General features: G+C 38.7%; 3 protein-coding genes across 4 annotated transcripts in view; 2 read left to right on the top strand and 1 right to left on the bottom strand.

Moving 5' to 3' along the window:
- The window catches only part of tm4sf5 (transmembrane 4 L six family member 5), a 367250-nt gene that overhangs the window by 171530 nt on the left and 180551 nt on the right, over window positions 1–15169 (bottom strand). The window lies entirely within an intron of this gene.
- Window positions 1–15169, top strand: part of nlgn2a (neuroligin 2a) — a 245553-nt gene that overhangs the window by 142751 nt on the left and 87633 nt on the right. The window contains exon 4 of the mRNA XM_079638797.1: window positions 2413–2466. Within this exon, the coding sequence (XP_079494923.1) occupies window positions 2413–2466 (54 nt within the window). The remainder of the gene's footprint in view (window positions 1–2412; window positions 2467–15169) is intronic.
- The window catches only part of LOC307012412 (calcium/calmodulin-dependent protein kinase II inhibitor 2-like), a 428881-nt gene that overhangs the window by 367393 nt on the left and 46319 nt on the right, over window positions 1–15169 (top strand). The window lies entirely within an intron of this gene.

The following is a 15169-nucleotide window of genomic DNA, read 5'->3' as shown; positions in this document are numbered from 1 at the left end:
AGCCTATAGGAAATATGATTTTTATTCAAATATGATTACGTACATAAATACATCATTAAAATGGTATACAACACCCCCTCCATTTTAATGTTCACACACAGTTGAATCTCATTCCACATCCTGTCACCTGGTTTTCCTCTCAATCACATTACCTTTTGACTTCAAGCGCCCCGTCCTGTCATCGCTGGACAGGGGAGCCATAGTGGACTCATCTCTAAACTCCTTTCTGGCCACACTTTCTCCCGTGTGTGTTTGATTGACAAGATATTTCCCTCGGTCAGCGAATACACACACTGTCCCCTGTTTTTACTCTCCCTGTCTACTAGAGCGAGACAGATCTGACCTGTCTTTCTCTCATACATACAGTACATGCACTCTTTTTCTTCTTAAATGTCAAGTAAGGACAGCCATGTCCAGTAGAGAGACCTCTTCATTATTTTTCTGTATGTATCTCTCTCTTTCTTTCACTGTCTTTCTCTCTTTGACAGGCATTTTCCAGGTCAGCCCACACAGAAAGAAGTCTAAAAAGGGTCTGAAAATATCCTTATAATGCATTCTCTGACAAAAATGATTTGTTTCATGAGGTTATACTCCTTTCTACTCTTCCACTCCCATCTGCACCTATTTATCCGTGGAATTCAGAAACCCGAATTAAATTTTTTATAAATTATTTTGTGCGCATAAACCAATTAAATTAATTAGAAAAACATTCTTTGATTAAATATTTTAAAATCCTAACATTTTCTCTTTATATCCATGTTTAATGGGGTTATTACATCTTTTGAAGTTAACTTAGAACGTTAATCAAGTCAAAAAAAACAAATATGTGTGAAAAAATGATTATTTTCAACCTTCATTCTGAGCCTCTGTCTGAAATGTTCAGTTTTTAAGCGGCGGCTCCTTTAAGGCTCGTCAGTAAACGGACACTGATTGGCTAACAGTCACTGCTTAGGAAACAGTATCAACGCCCATTAAGTGTTTTGAAAACATGATCGATATAAAACCGTATTTTACATAAAAAAGCATTATGAAATCGTTTACTTACATGCCTGAATTCTGTCAGATTCAACACAGTCGCTGCTTCATCTTGCAAAAAAAAGTTTCTTTGTGAACTCTCCATTACACTGAGCCTCGCTTACTAAACAAAATGCTCCGAACAAACATATAATCCTCCAACACGATCCGGGACGCCATTATTATAAACCATCCACTTGTTCCTTCTGAACAGAAACACAAGCGAGCGGTTTAAACTGGACGTTCTTTCACTCGTCCATCTGTCCTGTTGTCGACAGACAAACCGAACACACGTCTGTAAACTGTATCAGTGTAGACAGCGTCAGTGATTATAATGGGTTCTGTGTTTTTGACGCGTGAAAACGCCAGTGGGCGGAGCCTATGAGGAGATGATGATGTAAAACTCTTCATCAATGTCTTGTTTTGGAGGCAGTCATATGCAAATGTATTTGCCCGTGTGACGTCACATAAATATCAAAACAAACCGTTTTTGGAGCTTGATTAAATAAATGCTTTGTTTTATAATGAGGAAGACATTTTAAACCTCTACAAGTCAAAAGATCAAGGTAAATTCGATTTTTCATGTCATGACCCCTTTAAAATCAGATCGTAGATTTTCATTTTGGTCTCAGTCTGATGAAATGAGTGTATTTTGGTTCGCAAGAGCTTATTAATGAGAGACGGTGTTTCAGTTTTATTTTTGTGCTGTGTATGTATAGAGAGGCTAAACTCCCAGTTTACACACAAAGACAACAGTGTCAACTGAACAGTGTGTGTGTGTGTGCGAGCACAGCACCCTCTGTTCCTGTTTCCCTAGAGGCTGTTTGAGCCGTGTGTGTGTGTGTGTGTGTGTGTGTGTGAGAACACGTGCCTGGTGTGTTATGCACCTTCCCTCAGGTCCTCTTCTCTACCACCTCTCACGTTTTGAAAGCGAGGCGGATGATAGCTTGACCGGAGCGAGAGGAGGGAGGAGGACTCGGGTGGGAATGGGAGTTCTTGTTTTTCATACCTCAGAGGTTAATTCCCGATTCCTCCTCATTGATTTTGACTTCATCCCCGGAAGCCGAACGAGCCGTCGGAACGGCGTCGAGTGAAGCCGGTGTTAAAGAACAGCAGAACAATGCTGGCGAGAGAGAACATTCACAGATCTAACATTAAACTACTTTGATCTTGTAGCCGATTTGTGTCTTTCTTGATATTCTGTGTTTATGATGCTTTTTGTTGTTTGCCTTTGCTTTTCTTTTTGTCACCTTTTGAAAAGAATGAGAACAATAACCTCTTGCTGATTTCTTGTTTTTTGCTCTTTCTTGTTTTCTTTTTTGATTTTTCTCTTGCCACAGTAATCTTTTTTTGAATTTTCTCTTTTCTCTTTTTCCCTCCTTTTTGTCTTAACCCTAGGTCCACTCACAAAAAAACACGATGAATCAACACTGAACCGGCCACGAGATGAAGGTATTTTTGTTGCATGTTTTTCCTTTTTTCTTGTCTTTTTGTTTTTTAAGTCTTTTTTTGGCAAAGTAAAAAGCAAACAGCCTTTCTTTGGTAGTGATGACGAGTATATGAAGGAACCACATGTGCATATATGTGTGTGTATGTCTGTGTGGAACGAGGTGACACTTTCTCGTTTGACTTTGGAAAGAGACGCGCGACTTCCGAAAGTTGAAGATGATGGCAGGAAAAACACTGTGTCTTCATTAAATGAGAGAAGAAACAAAGGTTTTGAAGTGTAATACCCCGTACTGCTGTCTGAAGCACAATTTTACAGCGGTTGCTTTATGATGTTTTTCAAGACTCTGAGCGATTATCAGGCTTTAAACTTATCTCCAACCCTCACGAAGACAGAGGTGTTTTCACCGAGTTTTGTCAGTGTGAATAGTTCTCTGGACGCGGTAGTAAAGACCAGCCAATAAATCAGGATGCGGAGGAAAGCTGGAAAAACACAGATACACACACATGGATCAGCACATGTTGTCATCTTTTATCTGGGAGATTGCTATTAATGTTCATTTTTTTGAACTCCTTTCTTGAGAGCAATGTGTGTTTTTGCCCTGATGTTCCTTCTTGTGTTTACCAAAGATGTTTTTTTTCTTCTTCTTCTTCTTTTTCTTCTTCCCTCTCAGTCTTGCTGTTTTTACCTATAGTTCTTTGAGAATGTGAAAAGATGGGATTGAAAAAGCTCTGAAAAATATCCTTGTTTTTCATGCAATTTGACGCTCGTTTGGTTTATTGCGTTGGTAAACTGCTGGTTGGGTCATTGAGAGCGTGTGGCATCACTGGAACTGAATTATGGACTCTTTAACTATTACCACTTTATTAATACATTATGATGATGATGATAAGTGTGGAGCGTAAAAGATCTGGGATGAAGGTCAGCCACAAAGATAGAGTGTGGATGTCAATAAATAAAGTATTATATAAGTACTAATAATAATTTATATACATTTTATATAAGTTTATACTTTGTATTTATTTAGGAATTGTTTTACCAAATAAGGAGGAATGATTTATCATATTACACACATCTATGGATTGTGTGTGTGTGTGTGTGTGTCTGTGTCTGTGTCTGTGTCTGTGTGTGTGTGTGTGTGTGTGTGTGTGTGTGTGTGTGTGTGTGTGTGTGTGTGTGTGTGTGTGTGTGTGTGTGTGTGTGTGTGTGTGTGTGTGTGTGTGTGTGTGTGTGTGTGTGTGTGTGCGCGTGTGTGCGCAATTATATAAGTACATACATTTTCTGAATGTATGTATTTATTTTATATAATTTTCAGTATAATTACTTATAGAAATAAGTAAAAGTAGATAGTTATTAGTTATTAGTTACTACAGTGTGTATATACACTGTAAAAAAAGATTAGTTGACTCAACTTAACTAAGTAAAGTCATCTTGTTGCTTTGATCTGAGTTAATTTGAGTCAACTTATAGTGTCAAGTTTATTACACTTCAAAACACGAATTGATGCATAAACTTGACACTATAAGTTGACTCAAATTAACTCAGTCAAAGCAACAAGATGACTTGACTAATCTTTTTTTACAGTGAATATGTAATGTGTGTGTCTGTGTGTGCAATTATATAAATATGTATATATACACTTATATAAATGTATAGGCTATGTACTTATATAATTGCACACAGACACATACACACACACACACACACACACACACACACACACACACACACACACACACACACACACACTTAGCTTAAAAAATCCATATATGTGACCTAATATGTCATACTTATGTCATACTTTGTCCTTAGCGTAACAATCTGTTTGGTTGTAAAATGTATTAACTGTATAAAAATGAAATCGAATGTATCTATACCTGAATCGTTCACAGACCGCATACGCAGATGTTCAACTAATAAAGATCTTCATCGCTTGCAAACGATATAGGATTCATCTGCAGATTTGCTGTCAGTCGACTGGCAACTTCATCCAATGCTTTTGATGTTCTTAAATTTCCTGACTAATTCACAAACCAATTTACACAGTTTTGCAACTTATTTGATGAAGTCTTTGAACAGTATTAACTCAAAAGAGTGAGTTGGACATTGCTCATGCCCCAGAAAAAATTGACCTTGTGCTTGGAATAAACTACGCATTTCTTAGCATGTATTGCATTCAAATAAAGTAACGAGAGGAACGTCGTGAGGAACGAGTATATAATATTATTTTGAGGATGTCCTCAACTGGACAACAAACTCTTTATTTTATCTATCCTTGAAGAGCTTTTCTCAGGTTTGAGATTGGGGTTTGAGGTTTGGTCTATAATCATCATAATTATCTTTTGTACTAACAATAGAGGTCTGTCCTCATATAGCTAGATAAATGTATGCAAGTGTTTGTCAGGTGTTTATAGGAAGTGCTATTTGTGAGCATGGTAGTGTTAAGCTGCTGAAAACAGGATTGAGAGAAAGAGTGACGTCTGAGCGTGGGTTTGTGCCTGTGTGTGTGTGTGTGTGTCTGAGTGAGTGTGTGATTAGTGTACGCTTCATCCGAAGGGTGGGTGTCGAGACAGAGGTGTGTGTCCACCTGAGCCCAGCTCATTATTCAGGCTGCGTGTCACATCATTATCAACGCGAACACACACTCACACACACTTGAAATTTACAGCTTCATGCTCGCTTTCTCCCGCCTTTCTCTCTCCGTCTGTGTCACTTTATAAATTGTTCAGCCAGACAGTGTCGAGCACGACCTCATACTCAACACCAGTCTATCAACACCTCAGTCCAGATCAGGTGGACTGAACAAACCGACGGCTGTAGGACCCTGAATCTGTGGACTCCTGATCCCTGTCCACAACAGCCCTAAACTGCTCCGATACAAGCAATCTGTTTAGGGGTTGTGCTGTTCATGGCTCACCGCACGCAGGGTCTTTCCTTTTAGTATATATGAGACATGTGCAACAGAGCGAATGTTGGTACAATTTCGGTTTGGAGATCCGTTGTTTTATTAATGATAAATGACCAGGTTGATTAATCAATTTGATCATTTGTTTTTAGATATTTTGCTGTTCCCGCATGACTTAAAGGCACAATATGTAAGATTTTTGTATTAAAATATCCAAAAACCACTAGCACAGTGTTATATATTTTGTCAACTTGTGTACTTCCAAATTCCAAATGTTTATAACAAGGTTTAAATCCAGAGAAATTCGCAACTTTAACCAGTGAAACGACCCTCCTTATTTTGTCGCCCTTCTCAATGTCCGCAGTGACGCTATAACTTTACCAATCACCGATTGGCTCGTCTAATTAGAAGGCGGGACGTATTACGCCATATTGTTGCAGTTTCTCCCATTCATAAGTAATAGGAGTGAACCGTCTTTCTATATCTATAGACTTTGGTAATATGTCTGAATACTGAGGCTGCGTCCGAAATCGCATATTCTCTTGAGTAGGTATTTATTTTAAATAAGTATTTACTTTACGATAAATTCCACATAGTAAGAATGTGTGTAGTATGAATGTAATCTGGACATACTACATCCGCCATGTTGTCATTATCATGTGACCTACCAGCGTCAATTGCGTCGCTTCCCTGTCATTCACAAATCCTCTCCTGTGGCCTCATGGGACAGTAAAGTGTCCATCATATGCACACTTCAGAATCTCACCGGAAGTTGTAGGTCATCCGGGTGTTTTTGTCTACGAGTACTGTGAATTTGGACATACTTCACTTGTCACATATTGTTTTTTGCCTACTGTGGGGGACAGGACGAGGTCGAGGGACGTGAGAGAACGGTGCGAGGCCGGTGGCGTGATTAATGATGAACGACACCTGTGAGACGCACCGTTCTCGTGCCGTTCTCTCACGTCCCTCGACCTCGTCCTGTTCGCCACACCTACCATATACAGTTGTAATCAAAATTGTTTATTGTTTAAATCAGGTTTATTGGCTAAATTTACAGACTTTCAATGTTTGCAGTGAACAAATCAAACAAAAGTAATTGTAATAGCTCAACACAACAAATATGTCAGGTGGTTTCCCCAAATTCAACTGAAAATGAAACTTTTAATGACTTTTTATGAATTATTCAACCCTGTGAATTTTATCCCTCACAACAGCACAAATCTGCAAAACTGGTGTTGTCTCAAGCACACCTGATGCACATGATCAAGGGCTTCATTAGTTGCACCAGGTGTGCTTGAGCTAGAACACATGAAATATCTGAACTGGCTAGGGGTTTGTTGAGTGTCACGTTTGACTGCATGTTAAAAATATGGCTAAAGAATGGTCCAAAAAGTTAAGAGAAGATCTCATCGTCCTTCAAGTCAAGTCAAGTCAAGTCAAGAATATTTGTATAGCGCTTTTCACAATACAGATTGTATCAAAGCAGCTTCACAGTATTAAAATAAAATAATAATAAAACGTCCATGTTTGGTAATGCTAATCAATAGTAATATTGATTGATTCATTAAATTGAATATCCCCAACTGAGCAAGCCAAAGGCAACACAAACAAGGAACAGGATACAAACAGGTAGCGAAGGCACTAAATGTTCATAGAGACACCGTTGAATGGATAGTTCGCAAGTTCAAAGTTAAAGGAACAGTGGTTACACAACCTGGACTGGACAGAAAAGGGAAGCTTTCAATGGTTGCAACCAGATTTCTGAGAAGGCAGGTTCAGAAAACCCCTCGAGTGACTGCAAAAGACCTGCAGCAAGACTTGATGGTATCGGGCACTGGGGTTTCAGCTTGCTCTACAAGCTTGTACAAGACTACACCACTACTGACCCAAAAGCACAAGAAAAGTCGGCATCAATTTGCTCAAAATATAAATATGCCACAGAAGTTTTGGGATGTTCTATGGAGCGATGAAACAAAACTTTTTGTTGATGAAACAAAACAGAAAGTTCTTGCCCTGTGGATCAGGAGGTCTAGAGGAAGAAGAAAGAAGCATATGCTGAAATAAACACTGTCTACAGTTAAGCGTGGTGGTGCTCGTGATGCTCTGCGGCTGCTTTACATCCTCCGGCACTGGAAACCAGCAGCGTGTGGAAGGCAAGATGGATTCATTGAAGAATCAGGAAATCCTAGGAGAAAACTTCATGCCGTCAGTGAGGAAGCTGAAGCTTGAGCGTCATTGGACCGTCCAACAGGACAATGATTTTGGTTCCCCCAACGCTTGGTTGCAGAAGAAGTCCTGGAAGATCCTACAGTGGCATCACAGTCACCTGACTTGAACTCCATAGAAAATCTCTGGTGGGATTTGAAGAAGGCGCAAAACCCAAGAATATCCCTGAACTGGAGGCCATTGCTCATGAGGACTGGGCTGAGATTCCTCTGAAACGCTGACAGAAGCTGGTGTCTGGTTATATATCTCGTTTTCAGCAGGTCATGACAGCAAAGGGGTGTTGTATACTAAGTACTAAAGATGAAGGAGTGAATAATTATGAGACTGCAGAAGTCATTAAAAGTTGCATTTTCAGTTGAATTTGGGGAAACCACTTGAAATATTTGTTGTGTTGAGCTATTTCAATTACTTTTGTTTGATTTGTTCATTGCAAACAGCGGGAAGTCTGTACATTTTGCCAATAAAAATGATTTTCAGTGGGGGTTAAATAATTTCAATTACAACTGTATAGGGAGGATTTCGGATGCAGTCATACTATTCGAAAAACGGTAGGTGAAAAGTACCCAGATACTCAACTTGACATTGATGATAATAAGAAATGTTTCTTGAGCTCAGCATATTATAATGATTTCTAAAGGATCGTGTGACACTGAAGACTGGAGTAATGATGCTTTGATCACTGGAATAAATTACATTTTAAAATATATTTAAATACAAAGATCATTTAGAATTATTTCACAATATTTTTTTCTGTATTGTTGATCAAATAAATGCAGCCTGCCCTTGATGAACAGAAGAGCTTTCTTTCAAAAACAAATCTCTCTGACACTAAACTTATGAACAGTCGTGTACAATTGAATGACACTGAATATAGCAGCATTGAACCGCTCTCTGCTTTGGAGACCATTGGAAAGGCCGTAATTGCTGACCACTAACTGCTACAGACACTGATAAATAAGAACTCGGCATAAGCTCACAGTTTCCTGCTAAGTTTCAATAAAGCTGTATCGTTTAGATGTTGTTCTTCACTGGTTCCTGAACAAGTCTTTCATGGATGGTTACCCTGATTTACAAACTGATTAGCACAAACAAAACTAGTGCGTCTGCAGTAATCAGCGTCTGATTGGTTGAGGGAATAAACACGCTTCAACCAGACTGCAGCAGCGCAACTTTGTGTAGTTCAGCATAACACAACTACACTGTTTTTATCATCACACAACACCACAGAGATTTATTTTGGTTTCTGGGTTGGTCATAAAGGGGTAGCGCATTTGATAGCGGTCGTATCTTTACTTCTCGACACAATTTGCTGGCCATTAACTTTACCTAACATAAATATAATATCTATATATATACACATACACTATAAAAAATGCTGGGTTGTTTCAACCAAATTTGGGGTAAAATATGGACAAACCCAAACGTTGGGTTAAAAATGTAATTAAAAAAATCAACCCAACGGCTGGGTTTGTCCATATTTTACCCAAAATTTGGTTGAAACAGCCCATTAATATTTATATAAATACACTAGGCCTTCCGTTCAAAGGTTTGGGGTCTGTAATATTTTTTAAATGTTGTCTCATGCTCAGCAAGGCTGCATTTATTTGATCAAAAATATAGTAAACCTGTAAAATTGTGAAAATATATTTACAATTTAAAATAATTGTTTTCTATTTTAATGTATTGTAAACTGTAATTTATTCATGTGATTAAAACTGAATTTTTAGAATCGATACTCCAGTCTTCAGTGTCACAAGATCCTTCATAAATCATTGCAATATGCTGATTTTCTGATTATTATTATAAATGTTGAAAACCGTATTTTCAGGATTCTTTGATATCTTCATTGACACTTTTGATGAATTTAATATCTCCCTGCTGAATAAAAGTATTCATTTCTTTTAAAAAAATCTTACTGACCCCTTCTTTTCAATGTTAGTGAATGTGAGTTTTAATTTGAATGTGTAAAAAAATATTGTTAATGTAATTTTAAATATTTAAATATATAAAAATATTTATATTTTTTTAATGTTACTAAGACCTCTATGTCAAAAGATCAAGGAAAATTTTATGTATCATAATAATCCTTTTAAGTCATTTTAAATGCTAAGGCAACATTTATAATTGAATTTTTTTTACGTTCAAGTTTTTACATCTATTTCAAATACGGAAAACATTTTTAATAGTTTTAGATTTAGTTTGTAAAAAGACCAGCAGGACAGTGATAAGGGGCAGATAAAGATAAATTGACAGCAAATGCAAATATGTTCAAGCGGGACGGTATAGATATGCTTGTTTTATTTAGTTGAGCTAAAAGGCACCATGATTTAGGCCTAATTGATAATATTCTCAATATTTTTCGATATTTAACATCTAAACTGTCTACTCAATATATAGCCAAATGTTTCTGCATTGAATATCGGCTATATAATAAGTCATAGTTTAAGCTGAGACTCCTGCAAACTAACTTTTGTTGACACTGGTGATGAGATGTTCTGTAACCTCTACCGTGTTCAGACCTGCACACACATTCATCATTAGCACTGTAGTGCCACAGAACTGCCGACACACTCCTGCTAGCAATAGATTTGCTGTCGCCCTAAACTCACACATACACACACACACGTGCGCACAGTTCCCGTTGGGTTTGATTGTCTGACACGGACTGTGTGTGTGTGTGTGTGTGTGTGTGTGTGTGTGTGTGTGTGTGTGTGTGTGTGTGTGTGTGTGTGTGTGTGTGTGTGTGTGTGTGTGTGTGTGTGTGTGTGTGTGTGTGTGTTCGCGCACTCATGCTGTGTCTGATGAAGGTGCTGAGCTGGAATCACCAAGAGAGCGATCCGTCATGTTCTCCTGCACTTTGCCAATCCCTCTCTCTCTCTCTCTCTCTCTCTCTCTCTCTCTCTCTCTCTCTCTCTCTCTCTCTCTCTCACACACAAGTTTTCAAGTACAGATTTTAAGAAATTTTAAGTAGAAATTATATCCCAAATGATATTAAGTTGATATTGTGTTATATAAAATCACAAATGCAAGAGATAAAGTTGCAGTTATGAGATTGGACACACCATATACATTTCATTTGTAAGGCACTCAATGTATAAAAACAAAACGATTAAAAACAATACTTTAATCATTTATTAAAGTTGGCTAAATTGCAAAATGTAATTGTCATACTGTTATAATACCTATTCACTTGTAGAATTTACAATGATCAATTAATTTGTGTTTATTTATGTATTATGTATTTATTATATTTATTATGTAGTAATAAACAATAGTTAATATCCTCCATTTATCAGCTATGAAAATAATTATCAGCTTATTTGTATAATCGAACAGAATTTTAATTTCATGCGTCCTGCGTTTCCCTGTCCTACACACACTGTATTAATCTCTTCATCGTGTGTGTGTGTGTGTGTGTGTGTGTGTGTGTGTGTGTGTGTGTGTGTGTGTGTGTGTGTGTGTGTGTGTGTGTGTTTGTGTGTGTGTGTGTGAGTGTTTGAGTGTGAGAGAGTTTGTGTGTGTGTCTGTGAGTCTGTCTGAAGTGTATATTTGTGTGCGTGTGTGTGTGTGTGTGTGTGTGTGTGTGTGTGTGTGTGTGTGTGTGTGTGTGAGTGTGTGTTTGAGTGTGAGAGAGTTTGTGTGTGTGTGTGTGTGTTTGAGTGTGATAGAGTTTGTGTGTGTGTCTGTGAGTCTGTGTGTGTGTGTGTGTGTGTGTGTGTGTGTGTGTGTGTTTGTTTGCGTGCGAGCGTGCGTGCGTGCGTGTGTGTGTGTGTGTGTGTGTGGTGTATTTGCCCTGCAGGCATTGATGTGTGCTGACGTCTAACTATTCGCATGTTCTGTTTGATTAGCATTAGTGCCGTACCTCCATGATCCCTCGTCCTGAACGCTGAGCCTCACAGCACCACAACACACACACACACACACACACACACACACATCACCTACACATTACAGCGCAAAACAAGATCTACTGCTTGCTCTTTTTCTAGGGTAGGGGATATAAGCCAAAAAAAATCTATCGAGAGAGAACAAAAGTGTTGAACTGGAAAAATGTATAAATGGCCTGGCAGGAACATTAAAGGCAGACATAACAGAATAAAAGGAGATAATCATTTACTGTATCTAGACAATCATTACAGTAGAGAGAGAGAAAGAGAGGAATGTCCTACTTATGTCAGATCTCTGTGTGTGTGTGTGTGTGTGAGAGAGAGAGAGAGAGAGAGAGAGAGAGAGAGAGAGAGAGAGAGAGAGAGAGAGAGAGAGAGAGAGCGCAAGCAAGCAAGTGTTGATCAAATCCCAGTGACACTTTAATAGAATAATTCATGTTTGTATTCCACCAGTGAGCTGTTCAATAGACATTTTCAGAGAGGGAAACAACAGTGTACTCGCAACATCTCTAACATTCAAATGTATTGATTAGGAATAAATATGCTGGGGCGCAACTAGAGATATTGTGTTGCTCCCACGCTTGGCGTCGCTCACTCCTTCAGGCTCTCTTTTATTATTCTCAAAAGACCCCTTATGAATTATAGAGATGTTCCAGCGCTTTCTGAAGGACATACTGTGAACATGGCGTATTGATTTGTATAGTCCATTATTAAAAGTTAGAATACAGGGTTTTTTTTATTAAAAGAAGTACAGTCAAATTTTAGAAATCAACTTTGTAATATGGGATGTTTGATGTGACATTCTTTTTATTATTATTATACTTAAGTCACAAACATTTAATTTAAATTATGTAAAGCAATTCATATACAGGCACTTTTATTTGCCTATAAATTAATTTCTAGCATCATTCTAGCTGCTTTTAGTTAAAACCGTATAGAATATATATATATTGTAACAATGTTAAAGGATCAGGGAAGGAAAAGGCGGGAACCGGCGAACATTTAAAGACTTTAATTAATGAATACACACAAACCGAAAGTAAAGGCGGCAGACTGAAAGTCCTTATATTGCCAATCGTTTGTCATGATAAAGACCGTTTAACCAACAGCACATAAAGACAAGTCTTCTCTGAAACATTTGTCTCCTTGAATCCTGAGAGTAAATGGACGTGTGCTCCAATCACAGGCTTGAAGAAGACGCTGTGTTTTCTCCGGTTCGGCGCTCTCAGACAGCAGGACTCTCCTTCACAGCGGTCCTCTGTGATCTAAATGAGACCAGGACAGAGATAGGGCTAATGAACCTCCAGTCAAGCGGCCCGCCATTCAGATTCCCACAATTCACAGACAATTACACGGGCCAAGTTATGGAGAAAGAGGAGACAGGGACTTAACAAGGTTAAATTAGGACACCCTTTACACACACACACACACATTCCCACAACCACTGCCAGGAGAGTCCAGTCTATTATTGTTGGTCTCGCCATTATCCTGAAATAAACAAGAGTGAGGGTTTAAGGGAGAAGGAGAAAAGAGGGAGTGGGGGAAAGAAGAACGAGGGGGGAAAATAATGAGCAAGAAAGAAATTGAAAAACGATGTGCTTTTTTTTAGTTCATGTGTGGTCGATTCGGGTGTGTGTGTGTGTGTGTACGGTTGTTGTTCACGGCTGAACTACTTCTACACGACTAGATCTCAATAATTGATCCTCTTTAAATAAAAACAAATCAAGTCAGCTCAATTTAAGCGTGCCATTTCGGAAGCCCTGTAAAAAGTCAGAGAGATAGAGAGATAGAGAGATAGTGAGAGAGAGAGGGAGGGAGGGAGGGGGGGGGGGCACAGTGATACTATGAGAAAGATTTAAAGGGATAGTTCAAAAAGTGTTTTATGAGGAGTCTGTCTAGGAAGTTCATTGTAACCACATCTGTCAAACATAATCAAACATGAATGTGGTCCATATGAATAGTGCTCTATATTCCCATTCAAATATATTTTGAAGAATGTTGGAAATCAAACAGTTGCAATAGCCATTGACTTCCATCATATTTTTTTGTATTTATTAAGTCAATGACTATTACCAACTGTCTGATTACCAACATTCTTCAAACATATCTTCTTTTTTGTTCAACAGAAGAAAGAAACTGGAAAATTAAAGGTTTTATCAAACTTTAAGAATTGCCTTAATATTTTAAACTTAGAATATAGTAATCTAAACTACATTTTATTAAAAAAAAGAAACACCTGTCTAGTTTATGACATATGTTACATCAGCTTATGAGAGTCAAATTGGACGACTACAGGGACTCATCTCAAGATCACTCATTTAACAGTTAATCTATTGGCAAAGTTATGAAAATAATATCAGTCAAGAATATAATATTGAAAATACGTACATTATCGTCTCTGACAGACAGCATGTTGAAGCCGCTCAGGTAGTGTGTTTTCCAGGCAATGTGTGACTCGCTGGACCTCAGCTTCTCGTAAATACTACCGTTATTTTCTCGTCAATGTCGTGATATTCAAATAATGTGGATTTGAAAACAGATGGATCGTAAGGAAACAATTATTTATTTCTTAGCCAGCCAGTATTGAGTGATTGATAGCCATGAGTGTGTTATATCAGCCAGCTTAGGTTTTGACGGACGTGGTTACATGCGTAAGCGGTGAACTTCCCTTTCGAGGGAACTCGCGCTGCGTCGGTGAGGCTTTGGGAACGCCCCTGCGTGATGCGTCTGAAGCACTTGTGTCGACTAGTCCAATGGCGAGAGTGAGCGTCACGGACAAGGATAAAAGCACATCCGGTCTGACCGGCATCTGTGCCTCAGCAAGCGCTGTGTGTTCATACTCTGTGTCTTATTTATTGTTGTCTGTCAAAAAAAAAAATCAGTCAGAGGCATGGATATTATGGCGAGCAAACAAAACGTTAGCTCGTACACACGATTTATGTGTTGTTTGTTTGGAACGGAGCATGATCTGTCAGCACTCGAGACTATGAGCATTGCGAGTTACTTTCGTTTTACTCGCTCCGTTCCCGCCAGTCACTCGTTGAGGAGGGTGTTCAGGCCCGCGTTCCTCGCAGTACCGGCCCCGTTATTACCGAGGCAGCACGGAAGCTGGTAGTGGGGTTCACAATTGGATCTCACGGAGGCGTTAGAGACGGGCTCCGCCTTTTCTCTGCCTTCATCCGGGGATCCAGCGCTCTCTCTCTCTCTCTCTCTACGCCGCGGCTTCATCCGTCTGGTAGAGAGCCCGGTGTTTCAGGAGTCTGTCTCTGAGGAGGTAGAGGTGCTGAGCATCGATGCAGGGGAATAAGAACTCACCACCCTCATCTATGAAAAGCATGCACGATACATGTTGCTCTATATAAAAATGTAAATAAGGGGGCGGGCTGTGTTCATTCATAAAATTTCCCGACGTGTATATGTGTACACTATTGGGAGCTTTCCCCCCTGCTGCTTACTTAAAAAAATAAAATAAAATAAAAATACAATAAGAATCGAGTGGCTGAGGCAATGCATAGATTAAGAGTACATATTGTATTGCAAGCTATGTATTTATGATTCTTTTATTGTATCTTGAAACTATTTTAATATAGTTCAGCCTTTCATCCAGACTATGTTGACTTGTCTGGTTGATCATTTACTGTGTTTAATTTTGAGGAATTAAACAAGTTGGCGGCATTTAATTTTGAG

This window comes from Phoxinus phoxinus (assembly GCF_949152265.1).
Source record: "Phoxinus phoxinus genome assembly, chromosome: 2".
NCBI lineage: Eukaryota > Metazoa > Chordata > Actinopteri > Cypriniformes > Leuciscidae > Phoxinus > Phoxinus phoxinus.
The sequence above is the reverse complement of the archived record's forward strand: the minus strand, read 5'-3'. Positions and strand labels throughout refer to the sequence as shown.